Source organism: Colletes gigas, unplaced genomic scaffold, assembly GCF_013123115.1.
Source record: "Colletes gigas isolate AHSC1104 unplaced genomic scaffold, ASM1312311v1 Colletes_gigas_Sc00023, whole genome shotgun sequence".
Taxonomy (NCBI): Eukaryota; Metazoa; Arthropoda; class Insecta; order Hymenoptera; family Colletidae; genus Colletes; species Colletes gigas.
In genome coordinates, this window is record NW_025106652.1 from 72,677 (window position 1) to 94,603 (window position 21,927).

The 21,927-nt window shown below is 35.3% G+C and overlaps 3 protein-coding genes across 4 annotated transcripts in view; all 3 read left to right on the forward strand.

The window, feature by feature from the left end:
* Positions 1 to 8,472, forward strand: part of LOC122401236 (midasin) — a 49,649-nt gene extending 41,177 nt beyond the window's left edge. The window contains exons 17-22 of the mRNA XM_043403236.1: positions 211 to 4,511; positions 4,769 to 6,027; positions 6,262 to 6,615; positions 6,984 to 7,776; positions 7,951 to 8,188; positions 8,290 to 8,472. Of these exons, the coding sequence (XP_043259171.1) occupies positions 211 to 4,511; positions 4,769 to 6,027; positions 6,262 to 6,615; positions 6,984 to 7,776; positions 7,951 to 8,188; positions 8,290 to 8,472 (7,128 nt within the window). The remainder of the gene's footprint in view (positions 1 to 210; positions 4,512 to 4,768; positions 6,028 to 6,261; positions 6,616 to 6,983; positions 7,777 to 7,950; positions 8,189 to 8,289) is intronic.
* Positions 8,473 to 8,931: 459 nt separating this feature from the next.
* LOC122401249 (NADH dehydrogenase [ubiquinone] 1 alpha subcomplex assembly factor 3) lies at positions 8,932 to 9,910 on the forward strand. The gene is made up of 3 exons (XM_043403271.1): positions 8,932 to 9,056; positions 9,132 to 9,246; positions 9,321 to 9,910. Exons 1-3 carry the CDS (start codon positions 9,004 to 9,006, stop codon positions 9,687 to 9,689), a joined length of 537 nt encoding a protein of 178 aa, XP_043259206.1. The 5' UTR covers positions 8,932 to 9,003; the 3' UTR covers positions 9,690 to 9,910.
* Positions 9,911 to 16,445: 6,535 nt separating this feature from the next.
* Positions 16,446 to 21,629, forward strand: LOC122401279 (protein RRP5 homolog). Of its 2 annotated transcripts, none has more exons than XM_043403329.1 (6): positions 16,446 to 16,567; positions 16,733 to 16,792; positions 16,868 to 17,426; positions 17,494 to 20,652; positions 20,731 to 20,896; positions 20,978 to 21,629. In XM_043403329.1, the coding sequence occupies exons 2-6, from the start codon at positions 16,733 to 16,735 to the stop codon at positions 21,144 to 21,146; spliced, it is 4,113 nt and encodes a 1,370-aa protein (XP_043259264.1). In that variant the 5' UTR covers positions 16,446 to 16,567; the 3' UTR covers positions 21,147 to 21,629. The 2 variants fall into 2 exon arrangements, with proteins under 2 accessions (XP_043259264.1, XP_043259263.1); XM_043403328.1 differs by having other exon boundaries at positions 16,456 to 16,499.
* The last annotated feature ends 298 nt before the right edge of the window (positions 21,630 to 21,927 follow it).

The following is a 21,927-nucleotide window of genomic DNA, read 5'->3' on the forward strand; positions in this document are numbered from 1 at the left end:
TAATTGATATTTGGCTCCGCACTCCGTATACTCGTTCTCTTTAGTCACTGAAAACACAACACATACTCTAACCCAGTGTTTCCCAACAAATTTATCGCGAAAAAATTTGTAATAAATAAATAGAAAGACAAATAAACTTTACAGTTATAAGAAAGTCTATAAAACTGAAAGGCATCTAATTCTTTAATTTTTTGTTTATTTAATTTTCAGATAAATTTTGTTAATAAGTCGAGTCTCTGTAAACGTATTTTCGAATTGTTCTTAACAAAATCTGGAAGCCAAAGACAAACAATAAACTTTGGTAATTACAAAAATAAAAATAAACTATTAAAAACAGTACAAACTTTACTGTGGAGAAATTCTTTGGTTTTTAATTTAAAAGAATTCAATTTATCCACAAACGATTCGATTCTCCTGCAGTTTTGTATAAATTATTACACATCTACTGTCGCGAAAGCAGTAGACACCTATGCGTTAAAATTAAACAAAAAGGAACAAGACGATTTGGAAAACCGTCTCTTGAAACCGATGAAATCGTTGCAAGAAATCGAAGAGAAATTAAAAACCGAAGACAACGCTGTGGAAAGGGGGAAAGGATGGTTGATCCTCGGCTACCTACAAATCTTTCTGTTCCACGATATAGGGTTTATCGATCCCGTTCGAAAGGTCGCTCTGAAATCAAAATACATAGGCGAAAACGTTTCGGAATTAAAATGTTTAATGCGCGTTAAAAGTTTGCAAACTAGAATTCTCGACGCTTCTGCGTCTCAAAATCAAATTTTGTCGAACGAAGATCATCTGAGGAGATCGTCGACGGAAGCGAAAAATTTCGAAAATTTCCAAGCGGTCAGACCGTCGTCTAATTATCAGAATTTGAGAAAGGAAATTGAAAATTTCACCGACAACATAGGCTCGTCCGAATTAATCTTCCGACATACCAATCACTTAAACGACGTGCTCGAAGAAATGCAGAGAACAGGAACGCCGCATTTAAACCGGGAAAAGTTGCACGAGGCGACGATCTGGAAGAAATCGTTGCAAAGGTTTTCAGGAAAATTAGAGAAGAACTTTCTGATCGGTTTCCCTGATCTGGTGACCCCGATGATTTCCGCGATCTGGAATCTGCATCACGGAGTATCGATTTTAATGCAACAAATATCAACTATGCAGTATCAGAGTTCGAACGCGGACGTTTGCTATAACTTGCTGCGTTTTCCAGCGATCGGTTCATGCCAGGAGAATTATCTAAACCTGGTGAAACTGTGTGCTTCCGAAAATATAATTTTCTTCCTGGGGTCACAGTCTAAATCGATGCCCGTTCGAGAGAACGTATTGGCAATGACCAAAGTAGCGCTGGAAGAGCTTGAAAATTTTACCGCCTTCGCTGGAACAAGTTTGCAATCGTTCTGGAACGAACTGAACAAAATCTTCCTGAAGGTTCGAGCTCTTTGGAGGGATCAAGAGGTGGAGAGAGAAGAGGAAATGCAAGAAAAACAAAGTCTCTTTCGGACTAAGTCAGAAAAAGAAGAGGACGAATCGAATTTCAAGGAAGCGTTTCCAGACTTCCAGCAGGATTTCCTAGATCTGGCAGAAATACTTCCGAACTTCCAGCAGAAGTCTTTGGAACTCCAAAAAGTCCCAAAAAGCGTTTCGAGCGAGAAGGAACGCTTCGTCGAATTAATATCTTTGAAAGATGCTAGAAAAATTCGAGACATTCATTGGAATATTTTAAAGAATTCTGACCGCGGTCAGTGGAACTTAAGCGCTTCAGACTGTTCGAAAAATAGGTGCCGAAACTCTAACAATAATTTGGAAAATTCTGACATCTACCAGGAAGTTAACTTCATCGAACCATTGGCTCAGAGGTTTGAAATGCTTGGGTTCGCAATGGAAACGTTACCAGAGAACATGTCATCGAAATTAGTGTGCAGTTTGAACGTGTTGATCGCACAGAAAACCAATTTTCAGAATAGGGCAGTTAAACGAGACGTTTATGATTTTTATAGAGACCCAAACATTGTAGAAGTCGAGGAATGTCAACCATTCGTTGAAAGACTTTCCGAAAGAATCGACAGCTTTCTGATGGAATGGTCGGAAAACCCGATTTTGAAATCGATTAAATTGATTATAGATAGACTGCTTAGTTTTGAAGTTGATACGTCGTTGTTAAAATTTTTAGTGGGCGTCGAATTGCTCTTGACAAAGATTCAACAATGGGAAGAAAATGCACGGCACGATGTTAGTCTTGCAGAGTTCATTGAATTCTTTGGCAAAAAGATACTGAATTGGAGGAAGCTCGAGATCTCAAGATGGAAGGACTCGTTGGAGATTCTTGAAGACGATTTGAGAACCGAGGCTTCACGATGGTGGTTCTTTTTGTTCGATTTGGTTGATCAGCATCTTGACGAAAACTCTGAAGAAATGGAAAACGCTGAACTCTCGAAAGAAGGAGCAACTGAACAAACAGGAGACGTAGAAATACAGAGAAATTCGAATAAAAGCAATAATATTCCAAAGGGGAAAATTACAGAAAGCTTGGAACGCTTCTTAGCAGAATCGTCTTTGATTGAATTCGAGCCAAGACTTCAGTTAATCTATCTTTTCTATCAACATATTGGTCACTTTAGAGAGACTAAAAAGCAAAAGGAATTGGCTGCCATATTCTGGAACGTTCACCACTACTACGCTCAATTCTTGAACGACGTGAAAAATAAAATAAAAGCTTTGAAAGAGCCTATTGCTAGAAAACTGAAGGACACGATCAAGATTACAAGATGGAATGATATTAGCTATTGGTCTGTGAAGAACACCGCCGAGAAGGCACGTAGAACTTTGCACAAATTTGTGAAAGAATTTCGAAAAGGATTGCAAGAAAATGTTGCTGCTTATTTAACTCTGAAAACAAGAACAGAAAAGTTGGGGACAAGCTATAAAAGAGATTTTGTGTCATCTGATTTTCTAGTTGACCTTCCATCTAGAAAGTTAAACAAAATTGAAAGGATAGTTCGCAAAGCTCGTGAGTTTTGTCAAAACATTGTTCATAAAAGCAATTACTCTGAAATTCGAAAGGAGATCGAGATTTTTATAGAAGACACGCTTGAAGAGAGCGGAAGGTTAAAGAATTTGGAAGTCGATAAAACTTTGACAAAAGGCAAGCAACAGGCGCAATTGAAGAGCATGCTCCAGCAGAAAAAAATGGCATTGGCTAATTACTTCAAAACATTAAGTCAATTCGGACTTTCGTACCGAATTGGAATCTTGACTTGGAAAAATAGAGAATATGAGATCACGAACTTCGCATCGACGCCGTTAGATTTGCAGGAAATTCAGAGATTCGAATTTAGGAAAAGCTTTAGCGATAAAGTTGACCATGGATTGATCGAACAATGGTCTGATTGTAACAAGTATTATTATGAATCTTTGATTAAATTGAATTTCTTAAATGGTATCTTAAATTCTGGAAAAAGCGACCTCGGGATCCAAAATGCTGAACGTTGCCGTGGATTTTCAGCCCATCTTATTTTACTGGCTCATCGGCAGAAGGAGAGAATCGCCAATTTCGTTAAATATTTTCTTCCGTTTAAAATTCAACTGTTAAATCTCACTCTAATAATGGATGACGCGATGAAGACAAAGAATGCTTCAAACGTTTCAAAAGAAAGTGACAAGTTAGAAACGACAGAATGTAGCATTTCTAAAGTACTTGAGAGGTTGAACGTTCCTAAACAAAAAGATTTGCATGTTCTCATGCAAAATTTCCAAGAATTGTTAATAATATTACAAATATCTACGAAGCAAATTGTTGTCTTCTTGGAAAGTTATCCAGCAGAGGCTCTCGAAGCAGAAAAGCTTCTCGATTTAAATGAAACTGCAGTTTCTATTTTAAATGAAGATAATGTTGTTGCAGCTTCGATTACCTCGATGAAAGACTCTCTGAACATAATTCAAAATTTGTCGGATGAGCTGAACTCGTGGATGATAATTTCAAAAAGAGTTGAAACATCAGGACAAATTTTCATCTTTCATCAAAGACACGTCGACTTCCTTCGAACAAGTTACCAGAAAATCAATGAAATGAAACAGAAATTAATTGATCTTGGTCTTACATTTACAGTGAATCATCCCATCATTGAAAACCTTAATTTCATGGTAGAAAAGATTAATGAAAGCATCGGTTCTTTCGAAGCAATAGTGAATATATCGGTCGAGGAATCAGAGAGATCTGGGAACTTGGAAGGATATCGAAGAAATTTAGACACCTTGATCACGCAAGTTCTTCTTGTCATTCAAAAGAAGCTTCAAGACAGCCAGAAATCGTACGAAGAAACAATTAACCCTGAAGAAGAATCTGCTGAAGAAAATTTCGAGGAAAATCTCATGACAGAAAGATTGATAGAATCCTTGAAAAAAACCATTCCAGATTTACGACTGATCAGGATATCACGGGTCTTTGGAGAACTACTGCAAACTATTTATCAACTAGATATTAAATCTACGAATTATTGCATCAGGTAAATGTTATCAATTATATTATATTAATAAATTACTCAAGATCACTATAAGTGAACCCTATTTGTAATTGTATCTACATATGTATACATATGTACCTATAATGAAGTTTTACCTATAAAATACAATGAGGCAAATAAAAATAAAAATAACCAGTAATAAAATACAGAATGTAGGCTCCCTTTAAAATATTTGCGTAGTTTCTGGAGTTGATAGATTAAATAAGTAATAGTTTTAATAATTTGTATTATTTTTTTAGGTCGCTCCTAGAGTATCTGCCTCTGCTGAAACAATACATTCTTTTCCTACAATATTATTTACACGAACAAGTGGCTTCATTCCGTCTAACTTGCAAGTTTTTATACCTGCAATTAAGTGTCTTCCTCGACTTAGCAACGAATGGCTTTTGTCAGCCAGAAAATACAAATACTTCTGAAAACGATCAACAGGGCGATACATCTGAGGGAGGCGTGGGATTAGCTGATGGTGAGGGTCAAAAAGACGTCTCCGAAAATATCGAATCAGAAGACCAACTGGAAGAAACGAAATGTCCAAACGAGGAGAAAGAAAATAACGAGGAGAAGGACGTAAAGGAAGAAGAAAGTGGTATTGAAATGTCAGAGAATTTCGATAGCCACTTACAAGACCTCGAGCAAAACGAAGAAGACAAAGACAACGACAAAGACAAGGATCTTGATAAAGAAATGGGCGAAACTGACGAAAATGCCGATGAGCTCGACGAGGAGATTTGGAAAGATGACGAAGAAAATGAAGACGATGAGGCAGACAATAAAGGCAAAGAAGATGAAAAAGAAAAGAGAGGAAGTGGACAAGAAACTGGTGAGGAAGAGTTGAGTATCAAATATGACAACGAGGATAAAAATGAAACCAAAGATGAAGAGCCAGAACAGGAAGGTCGAAGAAAAGAAGAAGAGAAAAAAGAGATCAATGAATTCGAAGAACCTGAAGTAGATGAGAATCATATAAATCCTTATCATGGAAAAGATCAACCAGAAATTGAACCAGAACCATTTGATCTTCCAGAAGATGTTAATTTGGACGATGAAATGCAAGATGACAAGGAAAACGGAGACGAAGAAAATCCTTTTGACATTGATCAAATGAAAGAGTCAAAAATTCCAGAAGAAACAGAAACCGAGGAATCCAAAGAAGAAGAAACTCAAGAGAAAACGGAACAACAGGATTCAACTGATAGTGAAGACGAAGAAGAAGAGGAAGGTTTAAAAAAGGATAGTGACAAAAGAAAAGAGAACAAAAATACAGATAATGAGGAAGACAAACAGAGTGATTCAGAACAACAGAATGTGGAGGAGGAGAAAGAGAAGGAAGAAGAAAAAGTGTCACCTAGCTTTGATAAAAGTAGCAAAGAAGTCGATGCTGCACAAGAAATTGAAATTAGGAAAGATGGTTCTCAAGATGCAGTAGAAAGTCAATCACATGAAGAGAATTCAGAAACTAATCCTACAGAAATGAACACAGATGAGAAGAAAGATAAAGGTACAAAAATCTAAATGATTCTATTATTTTTAAATTACAAATAAAACAATCGTAAGAATGTAATTAACTTTGGTAAATCGTTTAGTTTATTTATTCAGTCATGAATAACGTTTGTATTAGAGTATTTCAAATCATTTAATTCAATTTCAATAAAAAAAAGAAATATTATTTTTTTTTTCACTTTATCGTAGTTCAGTCAATTTTTAAAGGTAATATTTTAACATATCATTAAAGGCACTGGCCAGTCGCAAACAGAAGAACGCGAAGGGCATTCAGGATCTAAAAATGAAAAAAATGTACCTATTTCGGGCGAAGAAAACTCTACGAAACAAAGGGAAAGACGAAGAAAACCAGGCCAAAGTGACGAAAATCGTAGTTTGCTCGACGAAGTTCAACCGTCTGCGAAAAAATTAAAAACAATTTCAATGCAACAGGAATTAGACGATCACAACGAGGAAGAAAGTAATACTGATCGTGGCGGCGAAACTGAAACTTACGAGCATATTAAGAACACAGAGCAATTTGATGATTTTGTGTTTGATGGTGCAACCGAAGAACAAGTTAAGAAACAAGCCTCGAATTTACAAGGTATATTAAATTTTATTTGTGAAAAACAATTCGACAACTTATCAAAACAACTTATTTTATGCCAACTTTCAACTCTGTCGCAACTTGGATGACAGTCGTGTGCAAAAATTGAAAATCACGTTCTTGCCCAATTTCTCATATTCCATTCTATGATTAATTTTGAACAAATCTGAGATATTTCAGCTACAGAGGCTCACATTGTAGAACTTTTTTAAATTTGTGGACAGAAAACTTAAGTAGAAAAAAATAACGTAAAGTATACTGAAAAATGTTGATTCTTTATAGAAGCATTTGTGAAACTAGAATTATATTTTTACGGTAAGTATTTTCTTGTGGACTAATTAACCAATTAATTGAATTGAATTTAGATGAAAACGATCAAATGGACGATGAACCAGAGGACAATGACATAGAAATGCAGGATGATGAACCAATAGTAGAGGAAGAAAAGAGCGAAGTGGAGAAAGAACATTCTGTAAAAGTACCAGAAAGTAAGAAAGAGAAGTCGACAGATGCTAAAGGCGAAAGATCGACTGATATTGAAAAGATTAAAGTAGGTGGTGAAGTTGAAGGTGAAACGGTAGAAACAACTCGCATTTTACGTGGAAACGAGTCTACTATTCACACAAAATTATCAGAGACAGAGATTCACGACGTATCGGTACACAATATCGTAGAAAAGAGATCTGAAATTGAAAATTTGCTTACTCTATGGTCTCATCAATCAACGTCAGTTGAAGCAGCAAATGCTTGGAGTTCGATAAGTGCGTTAACAGAATCAGCTGCCAGAGAATTGTCCGAAAAATTGCGGTTAGTATTAGAACCAACGTTAACGTCCCGTTTGAAAGGCGACTACAGAACTGGTAGACGTATAAACATGAGGAAAGTGATTCCGTACATTGCCAGTGAGTTTCGAAAAGATAAGATTTGGTTGAGGCGTACGAAACCATCGAAGAGAGACTATCAAATCGTTCTAGCGATTGATGATTCCAGTAGTATGGCTGATAGCCATTCAAAGGAATTAGCTTTTGAATCTCTTTCGCTAATTGGCAAGGCTATGACTTATTTAGAAGTTGGGCAACTTGCCGTTCTTAATTTTGGAGAACGAGTGAATATCCTTCATCCTTTCAATGAAAACTTTACAGAAGAATGTGGTGCGAGGTGAGAATATCAGAAAGTATTCATTAAAGCGTACAAGTTTCACGTTGAGAAATGATAATACATGTTTTATGTTTTAAAAGTCATCACAATACAGTAATAGTTTAGTTAAAGAAATTCTCCAAATGCTCTTGAAAGGTTAATTGTAAATAATAGTTAAAAACATTAAACTTACAGATTAATTCAAGAGATGAAATTTGAACAGAAGAAAACAATGATCGGCCAGTTGCTTGATTTCATAATAGAAATGTTCACAACTCAAAATAATTCTGATAATGCAAAATTAGTGACCATTTTATCAGATGGCAGAGGAATATTTTCTGAAGGAATAGAGAAAGTGAATGCAGTCGTGAGAAGGGCCAAATTATTGAACATTTTCCTCGTTTTCGTAATTGTTGATAATCCCCTTAACAAAGTAGGATATTAATAGGATATTGTGCTTACAGCATTTCATATGTTTGGAGATATAACCTACGTTCGTTAACATTTTTAGTTGCTGATTACATTCTTTTTCAGGATTCAATACTTGATATAAGGATGCCAGTTTTTGAAAATGGAAAATTATTGGAGATTCGTTCGTACATGGACAATTTCCCATTCCCGTTTTACATTATTCTTCGAGATTTGGATACCCTGCCTATCGTCTTAAGCGACGCGTTACAACAATGGTTCGAAATTGTTGGTAGAATTGAGACATAAATCCAGTGTATTTATTTTTTGTTCTTATATGTTTTGTATCGATTAATATATGCTTTTGTTACATTGTACTTGTGTAAATAAAAAAGATACTTTAAGTAATTTGTTTTTCAATATTATACCCAACTACGTACATACATTTAATTATTATAAAACTAAAAGTGATTAGACTAATATAATAATTCGAGATTCCGATTATTTTCAAATTAATAACTCTTGGCAAACTTAGTTTCAATTTATGACGCCTAAAACATCGTAATCTTATTCCATTCTAAGTCGGCGACGGGCGATGTATTTCATAAACAAAAGCAACGAAAGAATTATAACTATAATTATAACTATATATATAATATTCGTACCAAGTATTAAAAATGTTTATACAAAAGTATACATTTTGCGCAAATCTGGATATTTCCCTGCATACCATTCGCGATTAGAAATCATATGTATTGGTTCGTGAGGTTGACCGTGGTGGCACTAGCTTACAGTTAAAAAAATTTTGTTTGTGTCTGACAAAAACAAATTGGCGAAACAATGGTTCTAAATAGAAATTTATTTGTTACTAAGCAATTACTACAGAATGTCAGGTAGAGAAAGCTTAATGAATATTTTGGTTTTTCATTGTTTTCAAATAAACGAATAACGTATTTAATTATTTTAAGGCAATTCCGTTACTCCTATTCAAGTAAACAAGTATCTGAGGATCCAGACAAAATATTAGCCGACGGTCTTGACTTACGAGGGCATCCTAATAATTTGGTAACCATATGCTCACCGGTATATTATTTTTTATTAAACTTGTGTAAATACTATAACAGGAACATATGCCACTGACTAAGTTATTTTTGTAGATTGGATTTAAGTTTAACATTGCAAAAGCGATAATAGGTCCGGTTGCACTTTTTCCAAAAACTATTCTGTGTTGGAATGTCAAGAATGGAGAGAATATAAATAAGAAAACATTGTCACTATTTCTTGTTCTTGATCCAAAACCAGACGTGATAGTCATAGGGCTTGAAACTCAATACAAATATAGTAAAATTTTAGACATAAAGAGCATATTTACTGAACATGATATCAGAGTTGAAATACATCCTGTACGAACAGCATGTGGTATTTACAATCTTCTGTCTAACGAAGACAGATATGTAATAGCAGGTTTGATACCTCCCCTTGGAACAGAAAAGTTTATGCGAATAGGCCTTCAAGTCTCTGATTAAACGTAAATGTTATAATATTAAGAGTATGGAAACTAAACTCTAATGTGTAACAGAGTTTAGCATTAATTGATTAATTTGTCGTATGATTAATAATTTAATTGTTAGTTTGTAGCGATTGACGATTGACAATCAATGATTCTTTTTATTGATCAAAAATTAGATTAGTCTGATTTACAATTATTCATTTGAATTTAAATCGTTAATCATACTGTAATTCAATTTTGCCCAACACTGATGCACAAGAGTATAGAAATACTGTCAAAATTTGTGTATATAGAAGTGTAGAATATAAAATAAAATGCAATTTTATAAAAGAAAGTGCTGTTTAATTATTTACCAAAAATTAAATCATAACGAGTCGAGATTTAAAGTAGTTGAAGAATTAATGTAAATTGTAAATGGTTGTATGTGTATATGCAGAGATGCCAGAAAAGCACCGCCGGGTGCACACGCACACATGCCAGATACACGTACGTGAGCTCGTGGAGTTTCGGAAAGTCGACAAAGGCAAACTGACGCATGCCCTCTTTCTCGATTCTCCGAAGCTGCCCGAAGTAATTTCGGATCGCCTCGTGGGAGTCGAGAGAAAAAGGCTCACATTTGCCTTCTCGCTCTAAACAACTGAAATCCGACCTCCCGTCAACGGCATACGATTTGGATTCTCGAGCCGAGATTCTCGACTGCCCAGGCATTTTTACTTTCCGACCTATGTAGGCGCACATAAGCAAAGTACCCATAATGAAAAAAAAATTTTGTAAAATTTTGTGGCGCTGCTTCGCTGCGGGTAGGGGATCTCGTGAGAATTCGTAGGAGGACAGAAAAGGAAAGGAGGGGGCGCGTTTCGTCCGGGCCTGCCAGTGGACTCATCAGTAAGGCTTTCTAGCAGGCCCTGCCTTAGACGACTGGGATATTGGGAACAGTGTGGCCAGATCTGGCATAATTGAGTGCATCGAAATCGACAACAGTGACGACGAACTTCCTTAGCGTCTAACGGAATGGTGGGGATAGCAGGCATACACTACCGCACGAGCCACGTGTACGTGAGCTCGGCACTTTGCACAACTTCGGCAAATCGATAAAGAACGCTAGTGTGAGCCTTTCCTTCTTGCTCTTGTAAAAGAGAAACAGCTGAAATACGACCTCGCGATAAGTGGCATACGATTCCAAGTCTCGACTGCCCCAGCATTTTTACTTTCCGACCTATATGTAAGGTATAAGGAAATTTATAAAGTATCATAATGAAAAAAAATTTCGAAATTTTTTTTTAGCGGAAATACACGTTTTGGGGCCCCCTGATCATATTGTGACTATTGAAAAAAACGATATTTTTTTTTGTTCCTATGCTATTAACACGAATGCATTAAACGACTAAGTGAATTTCAATAACGAAAAAAATATTTCGAAATTTTTTTTTAGCGTAAATACACGTTTTAGGACCCCCTCATCATATTGTGACTACTACAAAAAAGCATATTTTTTTTTTGTTCCTGTGCTATTGACATGATTGCGTCTAAACGGCTGAATGAATTTCAATGAAACTTAACATTTAAGTTTTATGTTCTCGTTTTAAGGTCTCATTATATTTTAAGCGTGATCAGTTCCCATATAATGATGATTATACGTCTGTAGTTTTATAATTATTTCGATACATATACATCATTTGTAACAAATTTTTAAAGCGATTTATATAAATCTTAAGAAGGATTAAGATCAAATATACTTTTCTCCTATCTTTCCTAGACAGGAAAAATTAAACGAAATCTTATGCCTTGCATACCTACCTAAACCACATAAAAAACGTATTCCACAAATATTTTAGAATAATGTTGTTCAAAGCAGTCTTACTCGTAAAGGGTTAATTAAGGGTTAATTAAAATGAAAAACCACTCTTAGCCAGTACCGTGCACGCTACAGAAATAGATTACTACTGACTTTTCCCACTATGTTTTTTAATAACCGTATCAAATTGTTACACACAATCAAATGTTATATATTTGACTTAACTTTACATAACAAAATAATTGTAACGATAGGTAAAACAATAACGTGCACGCTACCGTTCAATGGAAACCACGGGAAGGTGGTGGTCACTTCCATCAGGAAGGGAAATGTAAAAAATTGTTATTTCTTTGTAACATTATCACATGCCATATATTAGAACGTCTATATTCTTCTTTCCTTTTTTTTTGATTCCCCTCTAAATTCATTTCTGCAAAATGAAATATATTAAATTGACGTCTATATACTGCTATTCATTCAATAGAACTTTATTTCTAATTATTGCCTTTTAAAAACCTATGGGAACTGGGCTATATATATCTACGTCCTTTCTTCGTCCTGGCATTTCAACGGCCCATCGATGCGCGAGCAATATAAACAAAACACTATCGCCACGTGCTCGAGCCACTGCTGTTTCTCTTGAGTCAGTTGAATTCGGTCGACGAGGACGAACATCAGGAGAAATTTAACGGTACGTGCCGTAGGTCATTCTGAGACATTTAAATTGAAAAAAAGCTTTCGCGTAGGTATTCTGTAATTTTCTGTTCTTTCGCTTTTCTGCTTTTATATCATGGAAACGGTTGTGAAATCGAAGAATAAGTGTAAGCGCGGTTTTTTATCTTCATGGATAAATGATCATAGATTTAAATCATGGATACGTGCAGTACCCCATGATAGAAGTCGTTTTTATTGTACTTTATGCAATAAGTCTTATTCTTGCGGTTCCTCAAACGTGTATAGACACGGAGAATCTGGGTGTCATAAAAAAAATAGTACTTCTAAAAGGACTTTTATGCCTCAATGGCTTGAGAATGATTATTTCAAGCCATGGTTGCATAAAGTCGACGGCGACCCTTATTCATGGTTCTGTTCGGTTTGCAACAAACAATTTTCATGTCGATTATCGACGATTTATAATCATGCAGATTCTCAGTGTCACATTGAGAATTATAAAAAGAGTAACGATAACGCAGACAATTTGAATAATAATTTTACGACGCAATCCGAAGAATCGCCTCTGTCGTTGGATGAAAGGATAAAATCCGCGGAAATCAAATTTGCCAAATTAATAGCCGAAAAAAATATTCCGTATCGAACCGCAGAGACGATTCTTGAAGTTTTCAAAGACATTGGGCAAGATCCTGATGTCTTGAAACATATGTCGTTCGGTCGAACAAAGTGTTCAAATATTATATCAAACGTTTTGTATCCTTTAGAAACAAAACGTATTTCTAGTGTTTTACAAAACACTAAATTTTCTATTTATATTGACGAAACATCCGACTCGACCAACGAGAAATGGATGACGTTTCTTGTTCGTTATGTTGCACCCGAGACTTTGGATGTTCGAACGGAATTGGTAGAATTATTACATCTTGATGCCAGAAATTGTGGCGCAGATAATTTATTTAAAACATTTGAAATTGCCATGATAGAAAGAGAAATTCCGTTCGAAAATATTGTCGCGTTGTCATGTGACAACGCTGCTGCTGTCATGACAGGGCGACACTCGTCCTTTATGACAAAGCTTGCAACAAAATGCAGGGACAAATTTTTGACTGTCCGCTGTCCGTGTCATCTGTCTGCAATGGTAGTGCGCGAAGCGTGCAATACCATTCCAGACATATGCGAGGAGTTGTTACGAAAAGTAGCAACTTTCATATACAGTAGTCCCAAACGTTCGGCTATATTCCGCGAATTTCAGCAATGTTTTCAAACAACCGACAGAAAAATTTTAAAATTGTGTTCTACGCGATGGTTATCGCATTATACATCCGTAGTTACACTTTTAGAGAATTGGGACTCTGTATTGCTTTTTTTGCAAGAATTGACAATAAGCGAGAAATCAGAGTCCGGGGAACGTCTGTTAATCTCGATGCAAAATCCAGAGGCCAAAGCATATCTTTATTTTCTAAATTACGCTCTTGAGTTTTTTTATAAATTTAGCATTTTCTTTCAAACTCAAGAGACAAGAATTCATTTGCTTCAAAAGACTGCGGCAGAACTTTTATGCGATATATTACGCAATTTTCTGAAACCGCAGCTTTTGAAACACATGGATTTAGTAAGAATGATGAATTTTTCTGTAGTCGAAAATCAACTCCCATTTAATAGTATAAATTTAGGAACAGAGTGTCTTAATTTTCTGCATCAACTGAATGCAGAAGGCAAGTCCGACATCGTAGAAACCGTAAGGAAAAATTGTTTAATGTTTTATATTACAGCTGCAAATGAAATTCGTCATCGATTGCCAATCGATGACGAATTTCTTAGCAAGTTGTATGTTTTTGAACCCACTTTTATATTAAATGATACAAATAGAGACATTTCCTTCAGAAATGTTCTCTTAATCGCTAAGAAATTCGGCGGTTTCGACGAAGAAGGACTGCAAACAGAATGGTCAGTATTGCCTTTGGAATTTACAACGAAAGGTAGACAGACGCTTATCGAGATGAAATTCGATGGTTTCTGGAAAACAATTTTATTAACGCGAAATTTGGACTATAAAATTAAATTTCCTGAATTGATGAAATTAGTAAATACAATTAGATCACTTCCAAATTCCAATGCCGATGCAGAAAGATTGTTTTCCATGTTACCTGACATAAAAACAAAGAAACGGAATAAACTTTCTTCGGCCAGCGTCAACTCTATTTGCGTTGTGAAATCTTCGTTAAAGGCGCAGAGGGAAAACTCTCAACCCATGGAGGTAGATGACGATCATCTAGCTCTATTGTATTCCAAAAATTTATATCATAGATTTGCTAAGAAGCAAAAGTGTAATTTAAGATTAAACGCAACATATGACAATAACTTTGAGAATTTTCCCGCTACGTCATATGACGAAAATTAAGGTACCGATTTACTACAGAGCTTTTCTCTAGAGAGATTTTTCTCTCCAGAGAAAAGCTCTTTAGTAAATTCGTACTATTAGGCTGCAATGACAGTATAAACGTTTTCATGCGACGTCGCGGTAGACTGGTCTTGTTACGTCAACGGTACCGCGACGTAGGCGCAACAAGGTGTGATGCATGTATGTGCCATAACGTCACGCGAAAGCGCTTACACTGCAACCGCAGTCTTGTTAGTGATGTCCAAAATATTTTTTTTTGGACATCGCTAATATGTAAATAGTCGTTCAATTTGTCTCGCGTTGTTACTTTTTTTACGTATTTCGCTTGCTGTAAATACTATTCTGCTTGCTCTAACTATCATTTTTTTTCTTCATTTATTTGCTTATATTTTGCCGTATATTTTTAGTTAGTGAAATTGCTTGCTGTAGATAGTGTGGCTATGACGTAGAATGTCGCGCCTTGTTACACTTACGTCACGGTACCGTAAGAGCAACAATGCACGACATAACGTGCCAGCTTAATCGCAAACGTCCTATCCCGACATCCCATCCTTTGGAAATGTAAACAATTATATCATTTTTCCATTTTTATGGCTCGTGTGTATATTAATAAAAATTAATGCATTCACGAGTTAGTTTTTCATTATATTGTAATTTCATTACATTAATAAAAACATTTTAATATACGGCATGTGATAATGTTACAAAGAAATAACAATTTTTTACATTTCCTTCCTGATGGAAGTGACCACCACCTTCCCGTGGTTTCCATTGAACGGTAGCGTGCACGTTATTGTTTTACCTATCGTTACAATTATTTTGTTATGTAAAGTTAAGTCAAATATATAACATTTGATTGTGTGTAACAATTTGATACGGTTATTAAAAAACATAGTGGGAAAAGTCAGTAGTAATCTATTTCTGTAGCGTGCACGGTACTGGCTAAGAGTGGTTTTTCATTTTAATTAACCCTTAATTAACCCTTTACGAGTAAGACTGCTTTGAACAACATTATTCTAAAATATTTGTGGAATACGTTTTTTATGTGGTTTAGGTAGGTATGCAAGGCATAAGATTTCGTTTAATTTTTCCTGTCTAGGAAAGATAGGAGAAAAGTATATTTGATCTTAATCCTTCTTAAGATTTATATAAATCGCTTTAAAAATTTGTTACAAATGATGTATATGTATCGAAATAATTATAAAACTAAAAACGTATAATCATCATTATATGGGAACTGATCACGCTTAAAATATAATGAGACCTTAAAACAAGAACATAAAACTTAAATGTTAAGTTTCATTGAAATTCATTCAGCCGTTTAGACGCAATCATGTCAATAGCATAGGAACAAAAAAAAAATATGTTTTTTTGTAGTAGTCACAATATGATGAGGGGGTCCTAAAACGTGTATTTCCGCTAAAAAAAAATTTCGAAATATTTTTTTCGTTATTGAAATTCACTTAGTCGTTTAATGCATTCATGTTAATAGCATAGGAACAAAAAAAAATATCGTTTTTTCAATAGTCACAATATGATCAGGGGGCCCCAAAACGTGTATTTCCGCTAAAAAAAAATTTCGAAATTTTTTTTCATTATGATACTTTATAAATTTCCTTATACCTTACATGTAGGTCGGAAAGTAAAAATGCTGGGGCAGTCGAGACTTGGAATCGTATGCCACTTATCGCGAGGTCGTATTTCAGTTGTTTTGTCTTTTACAAGAGCAAGAAGGAAAGGCTCACACTAGCGTTCTTTATCGATTTGCCGAAGTTGTGCGAAGTGCCGAGCTCACGTACACGTGGCTCGTGCGGTAGGGTATGCCTGCTATCCCCACCATTCCGTTAGACGCTAAGGAAGTTCGTCGTCACTGTTGTCGATTTCGATGCACTCAATTATGCCCGATCTGGCCACACTGCTCGTTGGTGTAACATAACCTGAATACAACAAAGCTGATGGTAAGACGACCATGTGTGAATGCGATACGTTTTCCACGGATAGATAATCGTTTTAAAAAGACTTCAAGGTAAATTTCGTGTAGACTAAAAACGTGATTAAATATGTTATAATTCTTCTAAAAAATATAATACCACGTCGTGTGCGATAAACGACCGGTATTTTTGATAACTGTATTTTTTCGTTTAATAAACTTGGCGAACTTACATTATGCTAATAATGCATATTTTTGTAGATGACGTTGAAAAATTTCCCAAGGGGTGGAAAAAAGCATGAAGAGAAATCTTTGGATACGGTAAATATATAATTTGTTAAAATAACTATCATATTCATTGATTATTTCAGTGATGCGACATTTTTGTTCCAACAGCTATTTAAAAAACGTGGGAAAGTAAATAAGAAGAACCGTGAGAAGAAAAAGACAACAGCAAACAATGAGAGTGAAGCTAATTTTGTTGCTAACACTGCAGAACGATTGTCATACACAACCGTTTGCGAAGGATTGGTAGTATTGGGATGTGTTTTCAAAGTAACAGAATATGATATGCTTATATCTTTACCTGGTGGTGTAATGGGTCACGTTCAAGTTACAAATATTAGCGAATCATACACAAATCTTTTACAAAATTTAATTGAATCTGTAAACGATCAGTCAAATGAATTTAGATCATTGCCTGAACTTTATTCTTGTGGGGATTATGTTGTATGTTATGTAAAGAGCATACAGTCACAAGAAAAGTGGCAAATTGTATTATCCCTTGAACCTCGATTGATAAATCAAAATTTGAACATTAGTTTCTTGGAAAGTGGCTCAAAAATAGTGTGTACTATTAACAGTGTAGAGGATCATGGCTATGTTGTAGATACAGGGTTAGCAAATGTAAGGGCATTCATATCCACCAAAGACAACAACAATAATAAGTGCTTAGGTAAGTAAAGTTTAGAAGTTTGTAAATATTGATTTAAATTGGTTATTAATGCGTAAACATTATTTAGCTCCAGGTAAGCAGCTCTTATGCCATGTAAAGGAAATTAAGACAAGTGAGAATACATGGACTATTAAATTATCTATGAAAGAAAGATTAGTTGAAACAGTACATGGTACTGAAATCAAATCATTGGACAACTTAATGCCAGGAACAAAATTTGAACTGTCTGTAAAAAAAGTTCTCTCCAATGGTTTGAACATTTCGTTTGGCGAAAACAATGTAGGCTATATAAATCAACTTTACTTGAATGATCCTTTAACCAAATATTCAAAGGGAATGGTAGTTACTGGTACATTGCTGTATATTTTACCAACAGTGAAATTTGGATATTTCAGTTTAATAATAGATAAGCCTAAAGATAATACCGTTGAACCAGGAGATATTATAGAAGGAGCTACTGCTTTATTTAGAGAATCTGGCGGAGTTGTGTTGAAATTAACTAAGAATGGAATACGAGGGTTTGTTCCCTTAAAAAGAACAGATGTTAATTTTGATAAAATTATCGAAAAATTCGTACCCGGTACCAAACATAAATGTAGGGTATTACGGTATTGTTGGATGGACGCTGCTTATATCTGTACAATGCAGTGTTCGTTAATGGAACAGAGATATTTCTCGCTTTCTGATTTCAAACCGGGTGATAAAGTAAATGTAAGAATTACAAGTATCAACACGGAAAATGGTTTCTTAAATGTACGAGCTGGGAAGATTACCGGACATGTTACAGCAGAACATGTTTCCGACGCGGGTGTAAGCGCTCTAAAAAAATTAAAAGTTGATAAAGAAGTTGAAGCAAAAGTTTTAGATATTAACGGTACACGAAATAAAGTATATTTTACTTTAAAGCAGTCACTACTGACAAGCGATTTGCCTGTTTTAAATGACATACGTCAAGCAAAATGCGGATCGATACATCATGGTACTGTTATTCAAATAAAAAAGAACGGGTTATTGGTAAAATTTTTTGGCGATGTCAAAGGCTGGATTCCGCGTACTATGTTAGATAAAGATTCATTGGCTGTTAATTGGAACTATTCCATCGGCCAAACAGTTTTGGTAAGGATCGAATCAGTTAATGAACAATTAGGGAAAATAATACTAAGTTTAGGTACTAAGGAGATAAAAGTAGAAGAAAATGTATTTGTCATCGGGGAGCGTGTAGAAGGAACTATTACAGAATCCTCTACTCAAGGGGTGTACTTGAGAATCAGTAAGAACGATGGGCAAGCCGTTAGCACAGGATTTCTACCAGCTGGACACATGTCGCTTTGTATGGAAACTGCTGTTCTACTAGCATCAAAATGCATACCTGGAGATACTCTCGTTGCTTTGGTGTTTGCTACAGTACCTAATTTGATTCTTACCAGAACGTTTTTGCCCGAAGAAGAGTATAGAAATTTCAGCCAACTAAAAGTAGGCAATTGTATACCTTGTTCGGTTAGAGACATTGAACCAAACGGCTTGAGAGTTATTATACCCATTACAGATTGTACGCCATTCGGATATATTTCCTACAGTAACGTCAGTCATTTTAATCTGTTGCATATAAATCAAATTTTATTTGCAAAAATTATCTCCGTTAACAAAAAAGAGAAGCAACTAGGTTTAACGCTCGCACTAAAGGAAATTTACGATGGACTGCCTGATGCTAAAAGTAGGATGACGGCAGCGATTGACACTCTGAGCTTGTACTTTAATAAATTAGCAGAACTAGCGGGGAATTCCTTTTACAAAAATAGGCCAATTTCGGCGGTTACATTAGGACAAAATGTTACCGGGAAAATTGAGAAAATTACATCCGATGGGCTTGTAGTTCAATTGCAAAATAACTTGTTGGGTATAGTGAACAAGAACCATTATTCTGGAAGTTTAAAAGTTGGGGATACAATTATTGGAACAATTATGTGGAAAAATTATATACACGAAGTCGTCGAAATGACCATGTTACCTTTGGTAATGAAAAGTATAAGTAAGAAGCAGAAGAAGCAATTAAAGGTTCCTGAAGGAAAAGTAATACGAGGAAAAATTTTAATGGCGACCAACTGGTTTGTTTTAATTGTTTTGAAAGGCCACGGTAAAGGTTGTTTGGCAGCAATGCCCGTTCGACGTCATATGAACGATGTAGAACCGGATTTATCACCGTATGTTGTTCATTCGAAAATTCGGTGTTATATTATGTTGAATTCTAATGAATCGGATATTATGCCTATCTGTATGGTGAAATCTGCTTTTGAAGCAAAGTATAACCCAGTGATAAAACCAAGTAACATATTAAAGAGAAAGAAGACACTTCAGGAGTATGAAAAGATATCTACTAAAAAGGTAAAAAAAGAGAACGTTGAGAATTCCGACGAAATTTTAAACGAAACACGTGCTAAAAGGGAAGAAGAAATGAACATCGATACGGTTAAACAAGAGGAGGACATACAGTCGACTGAAATCGATATGAAAAGTATAGATGATAATATCAAAGAGGAAAAGTCTAGAATACCAGAGTGTGGATTTTTCTGGGACGACAAACCCAATTTAGATCTGCTTCAAAATAAAGAGTCGTCTAGTGATAGCGAGGATGAGATGGAACAACCAAAGCAGAAGAAAAAGAAATTAAGTGCTGCTGAACGTCGGGAGCAAGAGAGGCAAAAGGAACGTGAAATTCGCCAAAGAGAAGAAGCATTGGCTAGCAATCAATTGCCGAATTCGGTCGATCAATTCGATAGATTGGTTTTGGCAAGCCCGGATAGTTCCATAATTTGGTTACAGTATATGGCTTATCATTTGCAGGCAACGGAAATTGACAAAGCAAGAGCAGTTGCAAGAAGAGCCACTAAAACTATTAATTTCAGAGAAGAAAACGAGAGGCTAAACGTGTGGAACGCATGGTTGAATTTAGAATCGAAATTCGGAACTCCCGAATCTTTGAACGATGTATTTCAAGAAGCAGTAAGAACCAACGATTCTTTGAAAGTTTACATTCACATGTTAACGGTACATATTGAGGCTGGTAGACAGATCAAATTAGAAAAAATAGTTACTACTATGGTGGGAAAGTTCAAGCAGAATCCTGAAGTATGGATCGAATGTGGCACAGCATTGTTAAAAATGGGTTTAAAAGATAAATCTAGACATATTATGCAGAGAGCATTGCAATCTTTGCCAGCATCTGAGCGTACGTATACATTAAAGATAAATATACTAAAAAAAAATAAAAAGATATGATAATACTAACATAAATTGTTTTATGCAGATGTAAACTTGATGGCGAAGTTTGCAATTTTGGAGAACAAGATTGGAGATAAAGAAAGAGCGCAGACCCTATTTGAGCAAATTTTATGTTCGTATCCTAAGCGCGTGGATATATGGTCGTGCTACGTAGATTCGTTAATCAAATCTAACGACATTGATATTGCGAGGTTAATATTTTATCAACGATTTTTCTTCTAACGTAATAAGAGTATTTACAATATTTATATAAGACTGCATTTTATTTACAGGAAAGTACTGGAACGAGCAGTTGTTCAAACGTTGCCGCCAAGGAAAATGAAGAGTATATTCAAAAAGTTCATTAGTTTTGAAGAGCAGCATGGTACTGGAGAAAATGTCGCTCGTGTTCAGCAAATAGCTGTTGAATACGTAGAAAAACAATGTAACAAGGAATCTTGAGAAGCTTGAATAGCACGAATTAAATATAAGTTACCTTTTTCATGCACGTTTACATTTACGATGCGATAGCTAACTTTCCTCAGGATAGATGAACTCATGAAATAATAAGCATAAAGTGTAGGAAAATTTGATTATAAAATGAACGCTGAGACGAAACATTAACATTTCTGCGAAAGTAGACATTTCGATAGATCGATTAACGAAATTTAAGTCGAAAAGATTTTCTTAGTGTTAGCGCGGTCATTGGTAGTTTAAATACTGGTTGTCACGATGCAGTGGCAGCACTGGTTGGACACCAAGAAAAATGGAGTATATTTAAACAGTTCATTAGATTTGAAGAACAGTATGGTACTCAAAAGTATGTTGCTTGTGTTTATTAAGTTGCTATTGAATACGTAAAAAAACAACATAACAAGGAGTCTTGAGAAGCTTAAGTAACACAAACTAAAACTAAATTATTTTTCATACATGTTTTCATTCACTATGCGGTAACCATTTTTCTTCGAGATAAATGAGAATTCGTGAAATGGTAAGTATAAAACGTAGTAAATTTCAGTTTTAAAACTAATGTTAAGACCGAAATTAAAATTTCTACGTATTGTAATTAATTGAATTCAAGAATAAAGTATTTGATGTTCAAAAGGTTATGGAACGTTGGTTACTTCGATAGATCGATGAACGAAATTTAAATCGAAAAAATTAACGCGGTGTTGACGCCATCATTGGTAGTTGAAATAATGGACGTCACGATAAGGTGGCAGCACTGGTAGGCCGTCGTTCC